This window comes from Pteropus alecto, unplaced genomic scaffold (assembly GCF_000325575.1).
Source record: "Pteropus alecto unplaced genomic scaffold, ASM32557v1 scaffold540, whole genome shotgun sequence".
Taxonomy (NCBI): Eukaryota; Metazoa; Chordata; class Mammalia; order Chiroptera; family Pteropodidae; genus Pteropus; species Pteropus alecto.
The window spans coordinates 203244-220488 of NW_006429308.1; the positions used below are offsets into that span (position 1 = coordinate 203244).

The 17245-nt window shown below is 36.6% G+C and overlaps 2 protein-coding genes across 2 annotated transcripts; one reads left to right on the forward strand and one right to left on the reverse strand.

The window, feature by feature from the left end:
* The first annotated feature begins 3212 nt into the window (after positions 1–3212).
* LOC102883339 (olfactory receptor 51A7-like) lies at positions 3213–4154 on the forward strand. Its single transcript, XM_006903834.1, has one exon. The coding sequence runs from the start codon at positions 3213–3215 to the stop codon at positions 4152–4154; it is 942 nt and encodes a 313-aa protein (XP_006903896.1).
* A 5083-nt stretch (positions 4155–9237) lies between these two features.
* Positions 9238–10312, reverse strand: LOC102880042 (olfactory receptor 51S1). Its single transcript, XM_006903823.1, has one exon. The coding sequence runs from the start codon at positions 10242–10244 to the stop codon at positions 9273–9275; it is 972 nt and encodes a 323-aa protein (XP_006903885.1). The 5' UTR covers positions 10245–10312; the 3' UTR covers positions 9238–9272.
* Positions 10313–17245: the final 6933 nt, after the last annotated feature.

Sequence of the window (17245 nt, forward strand, 5' to 3'; positions counted from 1 at the left end):
TATCTCATTGTCAGTGAGAGATTATATGCTATGTCAATTTTTTTGGAATGTGAAAAATCAAAATTGATAGTTTATAGATCTCTTTTCTACAGTGTTCTGCCTGACCTAATTTGTTGACTGCAGCCCTCACTTCCAGCACATCCCCTATTGTATTAACATGAAAACAGAGTCATAATTGTTGGCTTATCATGTTGATTCATTTATCTGTTCTTATTTTGTTATAGGCCTAAGTTGTTTTGCTAGATTTTATTTTCTACTCCCTGTCTGAAAAATATATGTCTTTCTACAAAATGCCACTAGAATTATACTTTTTATTTATTTCCAATCTTTAAAATTGAGGGCTGAATAAAAATGGATATCCTTTTCTTAACCCGAGAGTCCAAGATACCTGGAATGCTTGTGATCCTGGGCTTTACTTTCTGTTCTGTGAGATTAAATGCCTTCAGTGGTCAATAAATGTGAAAAGACTGGATGTAAAACAATGAAGAAAGAAGACCTCTATGGTAAATTTGAGAGCTTGTGACCCATCTAAATCTATTGACATTAAAAATAAAATTAGACGTTGTGATGACCAAACAGAACATATCTCTAGTCAGAATTGCATATGTCTGTAATAGTCTTAGATCGAGTCTACTATGGCTTAATCTTGGAGGCACAGCTGGATATAGGCTGCTTTATCAATGTCTGAGACTGGATCTCTCCAAAGCCTGTGCCTGATGTGGGAACAGGGTAACAAGAATTAAATCTGTGACTGTGAGTCAGAGCTTGCTCTCTGCATTTTCTTAAGAGAACCTCTTATTGACAGACAATGGTGAAGTAAGTGGAATCATCGTTGCCAGGGGATGAGGTGTTTGTTAATTCTTAGGAGAATATGCCTGTACTAGAGAGGAGAATGAGAGTATAAAGGAGGATACGGATTCCCAACAAAGTGCTGGAACAGAGAAGCTGCAGAACCTGAACGATCTGAAACTTCTCCACTCTTGCTCCAGACAAAGGCAACCAAGAGCCTGGTAGGTGTCCTAGAGACTCAAACTGAATTTCCCTAAGATGATTTTATGTTTCCCAACGAAAACATTGCAATTTGTAAAGATCAATTCTATGCCTAAAAAGGCTTCATGAGTTGTCCAGCCTAAGGGATCATGCTACATTGATAGTTGAAAAGATCAGGGTCCATATGTGGGATGTTGTACATATTTGTATATGCATGATGAATATAGTTGAAAAAAAAACAATGTTGTCAACAGTAAATAATTTCTTTAGTTAGCTGAGTTAGGTTGGAAGCTTGTCAAGAAAGGCTTCAGACATGGAATCTTGGAAATGATCCATTTTAAGGGGACCCATTGAACAAGAACAGACATTATGTTATTATTTTTCTCCCTCTGTCTGAATCCCACTTCTCTGACAAGAGTACACTGTCAGCTGCATGATTGGGGCTTTTATGGTCTCGAACTGCTAAAAGGAGAGTTATCCGAGGTATCAGTGAAACTGGTGTGGATGTGAACAAGATTTAGTCAAAATACCAGCGATAACCTGAATTGATGACCAATATAACTGGTAGACACAGCGAAACCAAGAGCAATGGGAAAAAATTCAAGAGCAGGGAGACAAAGGCAAGGGCTGTGATCATTCTGAATAGAGCCAGTAGCAATTGCATGGAAATTACGTGAGTGCTTTAAGCACCTACAAATGACAACTGGTGTGTGCTGCATGTCAAGAGAACATTAACCACAGTTGAAAGGCTGAGACAACATGGATACTCAGTACTATGAGTAGAAAATATGTTCTCCTCATCCAGCTTCACCATTATCCTTCTCCATATGACACACCCATACATACCACTAAAATTCTCCATCACTCCGATCTTGAGTTTATTTGAGGCAAAGGTCATTAAATTTTGGCAGCAGAGATAAAACACCCTTTGCCCTGTTATTTCTTCTATCTGGATGCAACCTCTTCTTTCTTTACCATTGCCCAGAAATGCTCATAAACTTCCCATGAAAAGAGAAATGCTAGTGCCTGGCCATTGCCTACTCAACACTTACTGTGGTCTTCTAACTGGTTGTTCACCTGGGACATGATAGCTGGTGTTAGGAGTCTTTCCACTATGCTCCCACCACTGCACACTGCCCTGTCTCAGGCTATTGTCAAGTTCAGGAAAATGATATTCAGTACTGGAGATCTCTCTGAGTTTTTGTTTCTGGAAGTGGTGCTGTGTAAGACAATTAGGAGGGGAGAGAAGAATTGAAAGAATGTAGAAAAATATAGAGAATAACACCTGTGTTTTCATAATTCTGACGGACAAATTGAAACATTTACATATTTGCTGTATCTAGTATTGTTTTTGTTAATTAAAAAATAAAATATTACTCTTAAATTTGAAGTTCTTTTTTTGACCCATACTCCATTCCCACCATACTTGTTGTACCGTGTGTGTGTGTGTGTGTGTGTGTGTGTGTGTGTGTGTGTGTATAAACACATGCTTGTATGCATAATTTTCTTTCCAGGAGTCAACAAACCTTTTCTGTAAATGGTAAGAAAGCAAATATTTTAGATTTTTCAGGCCATAAATTGTTGCTGTCACATATGCTTTTCCTTCTTTTTTTAAAAATATGATTAAAAAACATTTTAAGAAACCCCGCAGATTATACAAAAACAGGCCATGGGCTGAATTTGGCTCTGCATCATAGTTTGCCAACCTCTAAAGTAGATAAATTTTATATTTTCACACTCATGTACCATGTACAATAATGTAAGATTAAGCTTCCTTTAACTCCTGCTACTATAGCATCTGTGGTTTGTCTGAATACATGACTGTGGACCACAAGCAGGATGTTAGAGCTTTTCCAGGTTGTCATATATTCTGACTTAGTTTACTTGATGAATTAAGCTTACGAAGTGGTAGTTTTAAAAAATTTATTAAAACACCTTATTACTTCTAGGTTATAGAGTTTAGAAATAAATCAAGAAATAAAGATGGACTTGAAGAATATAAAGGTCTTATATGAATATAATAAAAAATTGTTTAAATCAACTTTGTATTTTTCTTTATATAGAAAAAGTTATATTACATTATTTCTTGACACTAAGCATGATCTATATTTAATTCAACTGACAACTGAACTTAGTTGTGGTCAGGAAATACAACTAAAAAAAGTTTTTTGTTATTGATGTTACTATGTACCAGGAGCATGTAGACAAGAGATCCATTTACGATGTTTCCTCTCAACACCTCAGAAGTTGAAATCTCCACATTCCTGTTGATTGGAATCCCAGGGCTTGAGCATATGTACATTTGGATCTCCATCCCTATCTGCCTCATGTACTTCCTGGCCATCCTGGGCAACTGCACCATCTTATTTGTCATCAAGACAGAGCCTTCCCTGCAGGAGCCCATGTACTATTTCCTCTCCATGCTGGCCCTATCTGACCTGGGTCTTTCTTTCTCTTCTCTTCCCACCATGTTGAGGATCTTCTTATTCAATACTGTCGGGATTTCTGCTGATGCATGCTTTGCCCAGGAGTTTTTCATACATGGATTCACAGATATGGAGTCCTCGGTGCTCCTGATCATGTCTTTTGATCGCTTTGTAGCCATTCGCAATCCCCTGAGATACAGTTCCATCCTCACTAGCTCCAGAGTTTTGCAAATTGGGCTGTCATTTGCTGTTAAAAGCATTCTCCTAGTTCTTCCCCTTCCTTTCACTTTAAAGAGACTCAGATACTGTAATAAATGCCTGTTATCACATTCCTACTGCCTCCACCAAGATGTTATGAAACTGGCCTGCTCTGACAATAGGGTTAACTTTTACTATGGCCTATTTGTTGCTCTCTGCATGATGTCAGACAGTGTGTTCATTGCTATTTCCTATGTGTTCATCCTGAAGACTGTTTTAGGTATTGCATCTCATGGGGAGAGGCTTAAAGCTCTTAACACCTGTGTGTCCCACATCTGTGCTGTGCTCATCTTCTATGTGCCCATCATCACCTTAGCTACTATGCATCGCTTTGCCAAGCATAAATCCCCTTTGGCAATGATTCTCATAGCTGATGCATTCTTGCTGGTACCACCCTTGATGAATCCCATTGTGTACTGTGTAAAAACTAGGCAGATTAGAGTGAAGGTTCTGGGAAAACTGGGTCTGAAGTCTAAATGATGGGGCAAAGGTGAAAGTTTCCTTTTTCTCAACAGAAAATTGTCTTAGGAGAAGGACAATATGTCTTCCAAATAGGAGATATTTCCATTGACTATATTTAATTTAACTGACAACTGATCTTAGCTGTGGTCAGTAAATACACCTAAGAGAATTTTTATTTCATAGTTTCTGAGTTACATCAATTAGTTACATAGTTAATTAACCAATCCTTATCAGGAATCTAATACACCACAGCTTTTGTGCTTTTAAGAAAGAAGAGGCTTGCATTTCATGAAGTAGGTAGGGGTCCTGCTCTTTGGGGGACTGGTGATGTCCATTTCAGGTATAAGAATGAAAAGCGAAGATTTAGAGAAGCTTCTAAGGAGGTGTTAGGAAGAGTGGCCCTGAACTATGACTGGGAAAACTCTGCAAGGTTCTGGAACCAATTAACATCTTTATATTTGCCTCCCTTTACTTGATTCCTCATTGCGATTCATATTAAGCCCTTTACAATGTATCTAAGTTTGTCTAAGTATATTTTCTTCCTTGCTACTCGAAGTGTGGTACATTGATCAGCAGCATCACCTGGGAAGTAATTAGAATTGCAGAAGCTCTGTCAGCCTATTCAGTCGGAATCTGCATTTTAACAAGATCCTAGATAATAGGTGTGTATATTAATATTTGAAAAATACTTTACTGGGGCAATGTAAAAGGAAAACCAAGAGAGTGTGTTTTTCGCTGAAGGCAACTTTTGGGAAAATTGTGGGAGGAAATTATAGCTGAGCATTGGCATTTTCAGCATTTTTGGTAAAGATAGGAGGCTGGGTCCTTGGAACACAGTGCATGGAGACCCATGGACATCTGAAACATCATATATCTCTCTCTCACTGATTATTTTGTGAATTCCATAAGGAAAGTGCTTTGAATCATTCAATTTTAAAAGCCTCCTCACAATAAAGTAACTTATCCAGAGTTTGTGCTTGGTAGATGTATATCAACTTGAACTAAAAGAATGATCTACAGAAAAAGTATCACATCTGGTAACATAGTTGGCATAACAGAGTGTAACACATATTAGAGAACAAATAATAATTCTGGAAGTTTCTGTGAAAAGAGAAAACAGATTGTAGCTACCATCTATCAAATACCTCATATGTTCGCACACTGTGATAAAGGGACTTGATTCACGCAGTACTCATTACACCTAGTTTACAAACATGGAAACAATGGACACCAAATCACACAGGAAGTACTAGACTGAGAATTCAAACTCAGGTCTGAGGGACTCTGTTCATATTGTTCTACTCTCAGTAAATACATGGAAAGCTGGAGGTGCGGGTACTAGGAAGGAGGAAAAGATAGACTTAGGGAAAGCAAGGTTTCTCAGAGACGTCAATGCTGTTGCCTCTAGATCAAGCTGTTCCTCTGTTTAATCTTTTCTGCTATTTTTTAATTAAAATTATTAAGGTGACATTGGTTAATAAAATCAAATGTTTCAAGTGTACAATTCAATAATACGTTATATGTATATTGCATTGTGTGTTCACCACTCAAAGTTAAATTTCCTTCCACCACCAAATATTTGATCCTGAGAGAAGAAAGGAGGAGAAGGTAGTAGGGGTTAAGGGGAGTCTCTGTTCAATTTTAAAAGAATGTTTTATAGTAGGGGCTTTGGATTAGGCCAATCTGAAAATAAAGATTGTCTCTCTAATTTTATAGACCTGAGGCATTCTAAAATGATCAGCCTCAGTATTATCACTTGTGAAATAGACTAATATCTAATTAGTTTAATAAGAGAATATATAATATACCTTTCAGAGAAACTTGATATAATAGGAGAATATAACTAATCCTGAGTTCCTGGAATGTATACTGACATATCATTGTGTGTTTTTGTTTTGACATTTGACATTGTGTGTTTTTGTTTTGACATTTGCTATTTTTCATTTAAAATGCATTCTTCTATAATCACATGAGAACAAGGATGTTTCAATATCAGAAAATTTTTCAACGCATTAAAGCAGATAATTATGAATATATTAGTGGATGCTGAAAAAGCATTTGTCAGGATTCATTATGTATTTTTATTAAAAAATTAAAATGAAATATAACTGAATTACATAAATGTTATAAAATTTACCCAAAGATCTAGCAGCCAACCATTGTTCTAATAAGTGAAACACTACTGTACTTTCTATTAAAATGAGAAACAAGATTTGAATGTTCACTTTCACACTTAATCTTTCATAATGGGTTGGAAATTCTAGTGAATTAAATAAAATAACATGAGATAATTTGTATGACTATTTGGAAAATGTTACCAACCATCAATTTTTATTTATATATGTTGCATACAAATAAAATAAAATATTATAAAAACTACTATAATGAATATGATAATTTAGTAAGGTATATATGAATGCAAGATTAAAATGTTTTTATCTAGCAATATGTATGTGGAAATAGAAATGGGGAAATTTTACTTATAATAGCAACAAAATCATACATTTAAAATATGGAAATAAATTTAATTAAACTAATAATTTTATTAAAATGTAAAAAAGATATTAATAAATAAAACATTTATCATATATTATTGGATGTAAAATTTTTTTTATCACAATTGATTGTTTTACATTTAATCTATAAAAACATTGTAATTCTTAGAATTCCAAAGCTCATATTTGTTTTACAAGAGAGAAATCATTTTTAACAACATATTAACAAAATCACACTAGGAGACTACTCTAATAGGTCAGTGATATGTGATTACATACATGATACATATATATCAAAATCCATAAGGGTATCTGTAAAGCAATGTACATACATATGTGTGTGTGTATATATATATATATATATATATATATACAAACACACACACACACATATACATTTAAAGACAACATACATATATAGTATTTTATTTCAGTGAGAAAAGAGAATGTATTTAATAGATTTTGCCACTAGTACATATTCATTTTGATTAATATAAGTTTGAACTTCTGACACAGAAATATTTAAAATTAAAACTATTGTAGCAATTTTAGAAGTAAAGCATGAGACTATATGTAGAACATAGATGAGTCAAAGATACTTTTTTTAGGCAATATATGAAACACCCAAATTATTAAAAAAATAAAGATTGATTTGGTTACATAAAACTGTATGTGCTTGAGATTTGACGGTTTGAATAAGGCTAAATATAAATACTATATTTGTAAAGGAATATAACTAGGATCTCTTGCAAATTTGTATTTAAAACATAAACAATACAATAGAAAAATGGATGAATGCTATTTGAAGAGGCTATTCATAGAGAAGGAAACAAAATAAACAATAGACATGTGAAAGATGCTTATTCTTACTATTAGGGAAATTCAACATAAAGTTAAATGTGATAATTCTCATTAATAAAATAGATGAAAATTTAAAAATAATGGTAACTGAATTATGGTGGATATGCAAGAAAAAGGCACACTCCTACATAGGGTAGAAATATAAATTGATAAGGTCTGTAGGGAACGGGATCTACCAATACACATTGAAATTAAAAATGTATAACCCTTCGAAACCAGCTGCTGATGACCTGGAGATCAGTCTTATAGAAACAAAAGCATAAGTACACATGGAGAGCTGCATAAGAATGCCTATTACAGCATTGTTTGGAGTGATATAAAACTGAAGACAACTTTAATATGTATTACTAGGAAATAGTTAAATTGATTGCAGTCTATCCATGCCACAAAATATTATATAGTCCTTAAATGAATTATATCCATACTTATTTACTTGGAAGGATTTCTACCATAAGAAAAACAAAACGTGTAGAATGTTATGTGTTTATTAATAATTCAAAGATCGTAAAGAGAAAATCATTAGGAAATTAACCATGTTTATAGAATAAAACTGCAATTATACTGTGCTATTACATTTTTGCTACATATAATCACAAATCTCAGTTGCCTACAAGTATAGAATTTATCGTAATGCTTACTGATCATCAGGTTGACAGGAGTCCTCTTGATTTAGGCTGTTTTGACTTGATGGCTCTCCTTTGGGTCTCTAGTTGGCTAGGACTGACTCTGGGCTATAGGTTTGGTTTAGGATTGCACCATGTGTCTCATTTTGGAGAGCAGGTAGAAGGGGCAGTACTTACCTGAGCTAAGCACTATTCACAGCAAAGGAAGAAATTCCATTGCAAAAGTCACACTTAGGCTCTTGCTCTTATCACATCCACTAACATCTTATTGACCAAAGCAAATCATATGGATTGCATTGATCAGAGCAAGTCATGTGTCCAAGCTAAAAGTAAAAGTATAGCTTGCCTACTGTGACTCCCATGATGTGGGGATGGGTATACAATACTACTACTAGGAATTAAGACCAACTATTTCATCTACCATGTGTAAAATTCCATTTATATAAAACTTTACATTTATTAGTGTTCACTAAAATGATAATGATGGTTACATTTGGATGATTTTACTTGTTTTATTTTTCTGAATTATTTGAAATTTTAATCATAAACATGCATATACATTAAAAAATTATACTAATATTTTGAAAACCAATTGAAGGGTGGAAACAAGTTTACTTTTCCTCTCCTTTTTCCTGGACTGATTGGAGCTGTATAACATACCTCTTGAAGTCAAGAGTCTAAATGAGATACTTACTTGTGTCCTCCTCATTCATTCAATCTCTATCAGTAAATCAGAATCTCTACTTCTTATGCAAGGACAGCACTAGTTAAAGGTCTTCAATTCAGTTGAGTAGAATGGTTCTTTCTTCTTTTCCTTTGTTGCATAGTTGTTTAACTTCTCCAACTTTGTAAGTTATTAGAATATAAATGTAATGTAGAAATTAACAAAAAACTAAAGAATGACAGACACATACTTGGATGATTGTGACAAGACCTAGATTCTGACCCTTTCAATGCCATTGATTGTAGTGTAAAAATGGGTAGACCACTGTCATTCTCTGGGGTTCATAAGCTTTCATCAGTATACACATGCACACATCTAGGAATAGGCATATACAACCATGCGTATATGGTTCTGTGTACCTGAATGACATTTCACACATGGACAACTTTGTATCAGGTAGCCTTGAACTACCAAAGGTGAAAAGGAATCCTCCTCATTGAGCCGCAACCCCCTTTCTGGGCAGCAACCTCTTGAGTATTCTTTCTCTGATCTCTTTCAGCTTGATACTGTAGAGAATAGGGTTTATCAATGGAGGAAGGAGGAAGTGAACATAAGAGAGAAGAGTATGGGCAGGCTGAGGGATTGGCACCCTAAGATGGTCAATGAGTGCCAGGAGGATCATGGGCATGTAGAAGAGGAGCACAGCAGAGAGATGGGCAGCACAGGTTTGGCCAGCCTTCCGGCGATTCTCACTGGATCCCAAACCTTGCAATACCCTACCAATTAGCCCATAGGAGAAGAAAATAACCAAAGGGTCTAATCCCATGGCTGACAGGACCACGAAGAGGCTGTAGACTGCACCCCATGCTCCTGGGCAGGCCAATCGGGCCATATCTGGATGCAAACAATAAGAATGTGTCAGGACCTGTGGGTGGCAGTAGGGCATGTGGGCCAGGAGGAATGGCAAGGGCAGATGGAGACCCAGACATCGAAAAGCAATGGCCAGGCTGATCTTGCTAATGACATCATTAGTGAGGAGTGTTGAGTAGTGAAGAGGGCGGCAGATGGCCAGTGCCCGATCTAAGGCCATGGCGAGCAAGACAGAGGACTCCATGATGGAAAAGACGTGGACAAAGAACATTTGTAGGAGGCAGGCTGAGGCAGGGACCGCATGGGCATCAGCAAGTGCAAGACCCAGCAGGGTGGGCATCAGGGCTGTGGCCAAGCCAACATCAGACACACTAAGCAGGAAGAGGAAGGAGTACATTGGGCAGTGCAGGGTGGGCTCCAGGGCAATGATCCAGAGGATAGTACTGTTGCCCAGAACAGAGAGAAGATAGACAGCGACGAGGGGTATCGTCCACCAGGAGGGTACAGCTGACAGGCCCGGCATGCCCACCAACAGGAAAGTGGGGGCCATTGAAGTGCTGCCATTGGGGGCTGCCTGCATGAGGAATGTTGACATAGTTCAGGATCCCACTTTGAACTCTGGAATCTGAAAATTGGTTAGAAAGACTTACTTAATCTTATGACATATTTATGTGATGCTTTCTAAAAGCTTCTGCCTTTTCCCTCCCCTACTCTCCCCAGACCCACATACACATACACGTTACCTTCCCCCACATACATACATTCTAATATCTATGCCATAGTCATCCCTTACCTTGGAGTTTTTCCTATAGCTGTCCTCAAAGCTGTTTCTTTATATTGTTTTTCCATAATCATTTAACTCTGCTTTTCCATGTAACATTTCCTAACTTATTTCTCTTTCTTAATGCGGACACCTGGAAGAGGATTTACACTTCTGTAAGTACTTTTTCTGTGTCTCCAAATCTCAGGCCATATGAATTATGTGTTGCCTTAGCACACTCACATTTCAGTTCACGTTAATAGTCCTCATTAATGTCATCAATTAGCCCTTTATTACTAAATCGAGAAGCTCTCCTAAACTGATTTATTTCTCAATGAGATTTCACTATATGAATCCACTTTTTTCTTATTATTTATTTGCTTGTTTGTTTATTTATTTATTTACTATTATGTAATCCTTTGTTATGTTTCACAAAATAAGAGAACATACTAAACAACAACAACAACATCAAGAGTCTTGCTGGAATTTCAGTGATATTGAGTTGAGAAGAACTACTTTCCTTTTGATACAATGCTTGTTTGGTAAGACAAGGTGGAGTGGATGTGGTGTTTTTTATTTTTTATTATTAAATTTATTGGGGGTGACACTGATTCATAAAATCATGTAGCATTCAAGTGTACAATTCAATAATATATTATATGTATATTCCATTGTGTATTTTTCTTTTTAAGTCTACCTCTCATAATTTAACTTCATAGTGCACCTTCCTGTGCCCCATTCAATTTATACATTGGTATTTTTGAGAGATATTTATTTGACTCTCTTCTTTTTCCTTAGTGGTCTTATCTGCTTTCATGACTTCAACTAAACTCCATAAACTGATGAATCATGAATAAATCCCCAGATTATTCTATACTCATCTCATCCTAGAAATCTCTATGTTGATGTCCCATGTCCATTGTGGCATAATTCGCAATAGCCAAGATATGGAAACAACATAAATGACCATCAATGGATGAATGGATAAAGGAAGTATGGTATATACATACAATAAAAATGTTATCCAGCCTTTAAGATGAGGGAAATATGCCATATGGTACAACATGGATGGACCTGGAGGACACTATGTCACGTGAAATAAGCCTGTTAACAAAAAAGGTAAATACTATATGATTCTACTTATCTGAGGTATACAAATAGTCAAATTTTTAGGAGGAAGAATGGTGGTTGCTAGGGCCTGGGGGACAGGAGAAACAGGCAATTACTTTTCAGTGAGTACAAAGTTTCAATTATATAAGATGAATAAGTTCTAGAAATCTGTATAACGTTGTGTCTATAGCTAACAACTTAAAACTTTGCTAGAAGATTAGAGCTTATGTTGAATCTTCTTACAATGACAAAAAATTCACAGTAAAAAAAAAATGTCATAGCAATTGCACCATTTACAAGGTTAAAAGATAAGAGAAAGAATGGGACAGAGTGACCCATAACAGGACAATCTTTGGAATTGACATTACTGAAAAAAGTTTAAATTTAGAAAATTTAAAGAACCACAAATAAGTAAGAGATGGGCTATCTAATGTAAACTCTGGCAAAATATGAACAGTGATTTATACAGAATAAATATAAATGCGAAATAAATGTATGATAAAATTCATCTCAGTGGTTACTAAAAGAATATATATTTTAAATAAAACATTTCTTCTCCATCATGTGGGATAAAATTATGTGCTCAAAAAGATATTAAAACACTATTCTTAATCAAAGCTCTCAGTATTATAAAATTGTGTAGCCCTTTTGAGAACAATTTGGTACATCTCATTCAAGTAAGAAATTTACTTGATTCGACAATTCTAGTTCTTGATATATCTAATATCTATTGCAGAGAAAGACTCTCATATGCATAAAGAGACATTAAATATTTTTATTTGCAAGAGGAAAAAAGTAGAGTTCTTCAAAATTCTCATCAGGTCCGATAACTAATCAGAGAGATAATATGATGCATAATAGTCTCAACAGCTAAGAATGAAGATACATTGTTGAGTTAAAAAAAGATTCATAGCAATTCATTCATTGTGGTATCATATGTGTTTTAAAAGTCTCCTAAAATATCTATCTCTCAGATATCTGTATTTGTACATAGTGTCTAAAAATAGTCCTGGAAGGATTTGCATTAAATTGATTTGATAGAAGTAGTAATGGCTGAGGAGAAGGGATTAATACTGAATTGAGGATAGAATTCAACAATGACTTTGGCTTTAACTCTAAAACTTTATTATTTTTTTTTGAAAAGATATGTATTCATCAGTTATTCAGTAAGCTCCATTATTACACCTCAAATTTTTCTTCTGTATCGAATGTTTTTCCTTATTAACGGTGCTTTGGTTTTAGCTGAGGCTTTTTTTTTTTTTTTTTTTTTTTTGCATTATCTCAATTGGCTTCTCTGCTGCCAATCCTTCCTCCATACAGATCCCACAGTGTTGTTTCTAATTTGCAATCTGATAATGTGGCTGTGGTGTCTTGCTTTAAAACCATCTGATTTTCCACTGCTTTTTGTCATAGAAATCCCTTCACCATCTGGCCCAAGACAATCTTTACTACTTAACCCATTTCTAGTCTATTTCTGCTTGCATCTTTAGCCTTCCGAAACTACTGTGATTCCTCAGTACGTGTTATGGCTTTTTACACTTTTAAAAATATATATTTTGTAAGTGGAATTTCCTTTTGCTTCTCTGTATCATCTTACCTCATATATATCTTGAAGTTTCTATTAAGGCATTGTTCCTTTCTTCCCTGAACCCCTGCTAACGACTTCTTAAATAGGCCTTGGGTAGATTATTTACCCTCTCCTATCACACTATGGCACATTCTCTAATATAAACCCTGTCATTCTCAATTATTATGCCTTCCTCCTCAATGGACTACTACATTCTCAGGAGATGGTTTTTTATTGTAATCATTGTTGTGAATCCTCTTCCTGGTTTATATAAATGTTCAAATAAATGTGTTTCATAAATCTTTTACACTTCTATTTTGTGCTTTTGCAATTCTGTTTCTCTAAATTTTCTCCTGGATTTGATCCCTCTTTCTGAAATGCCCGCTTAATTTTATTATTTCATAATTATCACCTTTCTCGAAACCTCCTCATCCATCCTTCACGCACACTGTATGTAAATCTTCCAAAATGTTATTCTTTCCTGCAGTGGAGTTTTTTCTTCCCAACATATTTTTAGGATCCACTCTCTCCTTTTATGAGTCTTGCATCTCTGCCTCTCTGCCTGAAATGTCCCCTAGATGGAGCTTCTTCTGAGTGTCTGGGCTTGCAATCCGGAGAACAGAGTTTCCTCATGTATACCATACATTCACGGAACATACCTGCTCAGTAAAAACAGGTCAGGTAGTGGACATGTTTGGTAGAAGGTAAAGCAGAGAGAGGTTTGGGATAGGTGCCTGTTGAACAAAGCCTGTGAGGCTTTTGTGGGGATAGTTAAGCCACCGCATGGAAACTTTCATAACAGTTCGCTCCTTCCCAGAATTTTGAAAGCCCTTTCCTACATACTTAATTAGTATACAAGAAGCACATATATTACCTGACATTTACACTTGCCATACATAAAAAGATACTCACATTTTATAATCTTTGCTCATGTCCACACATAATATAGACATATGTATACCCTCACACAAATACACAAACACACACTTATCCACATTGACACACAGAAACACATACACGTTCGTGCAAAAATGGTTTATATTTATGGACAAAAAAATCTTTTAAGGCAGATACACATCAAATTAATAAGCATTCAAGCAAAAACTGTAATTCGTACTCATAGATACATTCAAGGATATAGAAATGTACAAATTCTCGTTTCCTAAGATAGGAACACTTCTGAGTATGTACTGATATATATGCATGTACTTACATGAAGAAGAATGTGGAAAGAAAAGCACCTGTATATACACGTATGTTGTTATTATATATACATTTATCTCCACAAATGGTGAATAGCAAATGCTCTTAACCAATCTTTTGCCACCTCACACAATCACAGACAAAGTCAAAGGTTCAATCACTTTTTTAAAAGACACGCATACACAAGCAATGAGTAACTCTTATCCCTTCTCATACACATATATTCATCAAATGTTTACAAACATCCCTTCAATAGTACATGTACATATACCTATATACATTGGAAATGCAGGGGATTGTGAACATACACCTTACAATCACATCTCACATCACTCCATTCTTATTTTCCTTCAAATAGTTGATAGGTTGCTACAAAGACAAGTAAGCTTCCTTTTTCTCAAACTGAAATATTGCTTTCTATAGATTTGATTCTATGATTCAAAATCAAAGTGGGGACATTGTAACCAAAAGACATGTATAAATACTGAATACTGAATGATGTTTACTAGGAGAACTGCTCCATTTTATTCATTACCAAGTTAGTTCCCTGCCATCTGAAAGACAGATGGCTAAGATTATTAAAGGGATGGAACATAGGACATTTGGTTATAGGCAAGATTTGTTGCTTGTGTAATGGAGAGATCTACCAGTTATATACAGATGGCAGAGTATTATGAACTTTATATTTGTGTCCAGACCTAGTCCTTGCTGTTAAGACCCTCACCACAATCTTCCCTGCTATTATCAGACCAGCATAGAAGAGCGTGTCAAACAGGATCTTCAATTGCAGATGAATGCTGCAGTATTAGAATGGCTTCAAGACGTGGCCAATGTGAGGGGATTTATGGCTTCAGATATGGGCCATAAGGGATAAACCAGAATAGGTAGAAATGGCTAAGAGAGTGGACTTATCTCCAGATGGTACCAGCACACATAGTCCTTCCAGTATATTACTCCTTCCAAATGAATCACTCCCTATTGTCCTAACTTTGTACATCCCTCTAGCATAAACTAATGCACTATTGTACCTCTTCCCATGTCTTCCTACTACTCTCTGAGCTATTTGAAGACAAACACTATCTTTTATATTTTTTATTCCTACAATATCAGCATTTTTTCATTACACATGAAAAAAGTTTGTTGAATTTCATGAGCCATTTTAAAGAGTCTGCTTATACAAAAATGTCCCTCACTGCCCATATTCTGAGCCCCATGATTTCTTACCTTCTACAAAGGGCACTGTGCTTTTCTGTATTCTTCACCTGTTCCAACCCAATTCAGCAGCCCCAATCTACTTTCCAGCTCTTCAAAAATTGAATTAACTTCTGAGAATGGTCAAATGTTTTGCCCTATCTCTTTTCTGTCCTTCCGAGCTCAGAAACAGTGACTTCCACACTGATTTCTCCCTCCTCTTTCCTCTCCTTCTTGTTTCATTTCCCCACTTACTACCCACTCCCCACTGATTTTACCACTCACCTCGAGTCTTATCGTTGTTTCCCACACCTTCTTCTCTCTTTGTGCTGTTTACTCATCACTCTCGGTTCTCCCAGCGACTCTCACACACTTTGGTGTTCTAGAGGACTGCCTCAGGTGTATTCTTTATGACTATTCTTATTGTACCCCATCTGGAGGAGTGGGTGGGGTGTGGGATACAGGAAAGGTGAGCACAGGTGTCCAGCCTCTTATTGCCAGAGCCCCATGGGGAGCCTTGATGAGAATGCTGTGGTTAGTTAACAGCCTGCTGTTCTGCCCAGAGGAAGCACCATGATGACCTTTGAACATCGATGGGAATGGAAGAATCCCTCCATCCCTAGCATCCAGTGCTGCTCTCATAACCTGTCAAACAGGTCCTTCTCCACCCCACACTAATCCCGAGTTCATAGGCCCGACTGGTCCTGATGTCCTGTCCCATTTTGACTTGGCCTATCTGCTCTTTGGCAGTTACCACAGCCTCTCTCCAACCTTTTTTCCAGGGAGCAGATAATGAGTCTCAGACAGTGCTCCCTGCTCCATCCATAGGGACAGCTCCTGGTTTTGTTGCTTGTCTTTTGTTTTGACTAATTCTCATTATCTCAGTGGAGTACCACATGGTGCTAATGGTGCTAAGGTCACAGGTTCCATCTCTACAGGGATCACTTAGTCATTTTGCTTTGCATCCTCAAGCTAAGGCTTGAATCAATTCAAATATCACCTTATCCTGTTATGATTTCATCCTCATCCCTGGACACACACAGTGCTGTAATAAAGCTGGATCACTCTGAAATACAAGGACTAGCTTGACTGGACCCTTTTACTCCTCTGGCTCCATTATTTTAGCTCACTCTTTTTCTCTACCTTCCCTGTACTTTGCACTTTCTCGTTCTCCCTGCCATCCATAGGGACAGCTCCTGGTTTTGTTGCTTGTCTTTTGTTTTGACTAATTCTCATTATCTCAGTGGAGTACCACATGGTGCTAATGGTGCTAAGGTCACAGGTTCCATCTCTACAGGGATCACTTAGTCATTTTGCTTTGCATCCTCAAGCTAAGGCTTGAATCAATTCAAATACCACCTGGACTATAGAATGAGCCCTTATCCTGTTATGATTTCATCCTCATCCCTGGACACACACAGTGCTGTAATAAAGCTGGATCACTCTGAAATACAAGGACTAGCTTGACTGGACCCTTTTACTCCTCTGGCTCCATTATTTTAGCTCACTCTTTTTCTCTACCTTCCCTGTACTTTGCACTTTCTCGTTCTCCCTGCCATTTCTTGTTCTTTATATATACCCTGTTTTCTGCTGGATCAAGTATCATCAGACACCCTCACTCCCCATGCCAGCTTGCAGTTTTTCCTTTACATCTTGGATATAATCAGCCTGGGCACTTATTGTGTGCCATGCTACCCACTGATCCTCCCCTTCCTGAGAGCTTTCAGGGTGCTTTTGTTCCTTTAATCCCTGCAGCAGACCTGGG